The sequence below is a fragment of the Bactrocera latifrons genome, unplaced genomic scaffold (genome assembly GCF_001853355.1).
Source record: "Bactrocera latifrons isolate USDA-ARS-PBARC rearing strain unplaced genomic scaffold, ASM185335v1 scaffold_2064, whole genome shotgun sequence".
In the NCBI taxonomy this organism is placed as follows: Eukaryota; Metazoa; Arthropoda; class Insecta; order Diptera; family Tephritidae; genus Bactrocera; species Bactrocera latifrons.
In genome coordinates this window covers 1-4453 of record NW_017535591.1, presented here as the reverse complement: position 1 = coordinate 4453, position 4453 = coordinate 1, and the positions used below count along the sequence as shown (strand labels likewise).

The following is a 4453-nucleotide window of genomic DNA, read 5'->3' as shown; positions in this document are numbered from 1 at the left end:
AATAATTTGCAACAGTTGCTCTTTGACCATTTTTTCCTCCTCCATGTAGTTGATGTTGATCACAACATGTATATATCAGAAAACTAGACTCACTACCTTCCTGACCGATGGAATCCTGAGTAAAGTCCACTACTTCGACGGTTCAATGGACATGTGTACCACGGTTTGCTGACAGTAACTAAACGAAGAGTGACTAGTTTTTTCCGCATTTTAATAAAAACAACTTTCATATCATTAATTTGATGAATAGATTTGCCACATCTGCGTTTATTTATATAATTATTAACTTAATTGCAAATAATACAGTTTATTGTTTTACTTCACAAGTATCACGTGTACAAATATTTTACATAAATAATTTTCCCTACAATTTGCTCATGGATTTTTATAAAAAGTAGTCTAATTACATTCTAATTATATTATCACAGGGATTAATTACATGACTAACTATAAACTACATATAAATATTTATAATTAAAGATTGCCGTTAATGGGTGACGAGGTGTTTGCTGTTCAAAGTCAAACTAGAAAATCTTTTGCGCTATTGACACGTGTCACTAAGTAAGGACGCGCCTCGGTGGGACAGCGGAATGTCTTCAATAAAGTAGGTTCATCCATAATACTTTTATTGTCTTCGTCTTCAAGCATATTATTCCAGAGATAATTGGCGCCTGTGAGAAAAGTAATTTAGTAAGGGAAATTTTTTTGTATTGAAAAAAATATAAAAACAAATATAAACACTTAAAAGATATATGCTTATAAAATATTCGATATTTTTTAAACAATTTTTTTGTGAAAACAAAATACATATATTCAAAAACTTACTAATCGCATGACCACGCTGACTCAAATGGAAGCAGTCCTCGGACAGAAATTTGAATTTCATTGCGTCATCGTTACTGGGAAAGAAATCTTCGAATAGTGTAAACGGCTGCAGATTAATGGTGAATGTCTTAAAAAAAATATATATATTTTATTACATTTTCAAAAATTTGTTGGAGTAATCTAAATAAAACTAAATTCATTACGCACCTCCGTATTAAACTCGTCCCTATTCACGATCTCTTTGTCCTTCGCAACCCAATCTTTCATCAGTTTTATCATTTTTACCAATTGCGGCTTGGGCTTACCCACTAAACAAGGGCATTCGAATGACAAGGTCGTATGACAAACGGGTGTTTTCGTACTCAAAGGCACGAGGAAATCCAATTTTGGCGATGGCACTACATTTATCATTAGACGTGGCACATTATCACGTAAATAACGAAAAGTCTTCACCATATTTTCTTCATGCTGCTTGATCGCATCCTCTGGTCGTGGCAGAAAACAGACGTCTGAACAAAAGTCGTTATTACCAATGAGTAGAGTGATAAGCTTCCAATCTGTGGTCATATTCACTTTCGGATCACGTGACAAGCGTTTGACTAGCACTTGCGCTTCGTAAGGTATATCACGTGACATGGCGCCCAACTCAGCGACGTTGAATCTGTGTTCAGAAGTTGGAAGAAGCAATTAATAAACAACAAAAATGTATCTAAACAAAAACATTTGAAGTATAAGTTTATCCAAAAAACTTCACTCACTTCGAACTGCGATCGGTGGAGAGCCCATCTTTCAGCGAGTAGCCATACAAGTTCGGATTGAATTCCTTCAAAATATTTGGCATCGTTAAATACTGTCGCCAAGTGCCTTGCCCACCAATACTCCAGACCATACCTCGATTCTCTACCGTAATGTGTAATAAATTTGTCGCGAAAATACCGTTACCAGCTGTTAGTGAATCACCCATAGCACCAACGATATCTATATCACCGGGTCGTAAACGATGCACCGATGTCGGGCGTGTTTCACTACGTTTTCCGGGTCCATTCAGCGCATCGCAGAAATTCACCAACGAACGCGCGCGTGTGTTGAGATTTTGCGTTTTCTAAAGAAAGAGGAAATTTAAACTTCCGAGTGACACAATTTTTGTAACTACTATTCACTTACGCCCATATCGCGCACAAGTTGTCGATTATCCGGATTGTCACCTGAACGCCCGGCAAAATTTAAGCCAATCAAACGTAGGGGTCGATACAAGTTTCGGAATGTGACATCCAACGAAGTGCGTTGTGTTATTACAGGGTGACAGTTGTGACACAGTAGTGCACAGAGCAATAGGTGGTATTTAATTGGTGTGCCCTGCATTTTGTATGTGGTTGTAATTGAGCTGGAATTCAAATATATATTGGAATTATAATCCTGTAATTAAATAATGTGATTTATACCTATAAATATATGTATATGTATGAAAATCCTAAAAACTTAGAGAGTGTGTAAACGAACAAACAACTTACATAAATCAAGTAGAATAATTTAATAAAATAAAGATACTGAAAATATTGGAATAAAATGTGTTCAAACCCTAAACAATCGATTTAAAAATGATACAAAAACAGCTTCAATTACATGGGGACTGGGAAACGGAATGCGATTAGGATTGTAATCTTCAGATCTACATTTAATCTTAACTCATAAAATGTTAAAATATCCCAACAATTAAAGCATCTCTATCATAGTACTAAAGGGCGTTAACAAATTGCCTATTCCATATTGAATGTAAGAGCCAGGGCCGGATCCACGGGGGGAACTGAGAGAGAGAGAACACTGAGATGGCAGCATTTTTTTCCCATAATCTGAACAAATTGCTTTGATTGGAAGGATATTCAGAGAATTTTCGAAGTTTCAAGACCGAAATGTAACACTGTTTTAGCTAAATTCTTGGGCAGAAAAATTGTGCAGCTTTGTAAGAAAAGGCAGGTACAAAGACATGATGACGTTCTTCAATTCACTGTCACCCTTCCAGAAATCGTTCAAATACTGACAAAAATAAGCGAATGGAAGAATATAACGATTGCAGCAAAAGCGTCAAATTTAGTCACAGTACTGTGCAACTTCAGATTTATTATTGGAATTTTTTGTTTCAGTGATGTTTTGTCACTGACGCAGCCACTTAGTGTTCTTCTCTTATGAATGGTCTATTCATAACAACATTGGGTGCAACACTGAACATGCGAAGAATGAACGCTGATCATCACTTCAATGCAATTTTTTCAAGTGCTACATAGATGGTTTAAAAATTAGGTGTTGAAGTGGAAACCCCATAATATGTGGTCATCAGAGTCATCGAAACAATCAACCATCTCATTGCAGGGATTCTGCATACATTCCACTCATTGACACGGTTATGCAAGAGTCAGCTGTTACCAAAACTTAACCTAAATTTGGAAGAAAAGGATTTAACTGCACTCATTGAATGCCTAATTAGAMGTTTTGGGAAAATCTTGCCCAGAAATAAAGAACAGCAGAAAATGAAGCTGAAAGCAGAAATAGCGCCCTTTCAACAACCATGGAAAATTAAAATGACTACGAGAACACAAGTGCTTTTTGTCTTAAAAATCCTCAGTATTTGCGATAAGGATATATATCCGTCGATTCATATTCTCCTGCACGTAATCTGCACTTTGCCAGGACAAGTTCTAGCGCTGAACGATCCTTTTCTTCTTTGCGCCGAATCAAGACTTGGCTCAGAACAGCAATGCTCAAGAAAAGATTGAATAAACTATAAAATTCCTGTGGAACCAGAAAAACAATAGAAAAATTTAGTAAAATGAGCAAATACCGTATTGATTTTATGCTGTAAGTTAAATGTTGAAATATGTATAAAAAATAAAATTAAAGTTTAAAGTTAAACACTTTTTAAATCAATTACAAAATCATAAAGTAAGCAAAATGCTGAAAATACCGTTTTAAATGCAATTGGTGAAAGAAAGTAACAAAGTTTTACCCAAAGATACGAGTAACAAACAAATAAAGTAATCAAAATTTGACTATATAGCAAATATAATCTAAAATTTTATTCGAGTTAATGAACTTATAATGTATGCAATAAAATATTAAGCAAATCTAACTACTTTTATGACTCCGTTTTAGTATTCAGTAGCTGTCAACCTTGACCTACATATGCTTAATTAAAGTGAAAAGCTTAATCCACAAACAACAAACGGTAGCAAAAGAAAGCMAAAGTGGGCACGCATTCCGGCATTTACTAAGTGTTTTATTGAAACAGACAGAGCAATGGCATAATATAAAAGTGGTAGTCATAAAACAAAACAGTTAAAAATATCATTTCCGATACTGCGACTAACTCGTGGCGCGCGGCGAATAGTAAACACAGTAGTAAAACAAAACGTGAAAATAAAAACAAAACAAACCAAAAAGTTAAGCCAAAAAACAGGAAAATAACTGCTTTAACGCCAAAAAAGAGATCGAAAACAAAAGCAAAACAAGCATACATATGAACTGGGGTATAAATATGTATATATTTAATGGCAGCCGCTATTTGGTTTATTGACCTCACCAAGTTAATAACTGTAGATGCGGACTAGCTACGCTTTTCTTAATTAAATGAACT

The 4453-nt window shown here is 35.0% G+C and overlaps 1 protein-coding gene across 1 annotated transcript; it reads right to left on the bottom strand.

The window, feature by feature from the left end:
- Positions 1–247: 247 nt before the first annotated feature.
- Positions 248–3685, bottom strand: LOC108968243 (phospholipase B1, membrane-associated-like). Its single transcript, XM_018932155.1, has 5 exons — positions 1990–3685; positions 1584–1927; positions 1033–1486; positions 826–952; positions 248–671 (listed from the first exon to the last, which is right to left on the bottom strand). The coding sequence occupies exons 1-5, from the start codon at positions 2185–2187 to the stop codon at positions 520–522; spliced, it is 1275 nt and encodes a 424-aa protein (XP_018787700.1). The 5' UTR covers positions 2188–3685; the 3' UTR covers positions 248–519.
- Between the last annotated feature and the right edge of the window lie 768 nt (positions 3686–4453).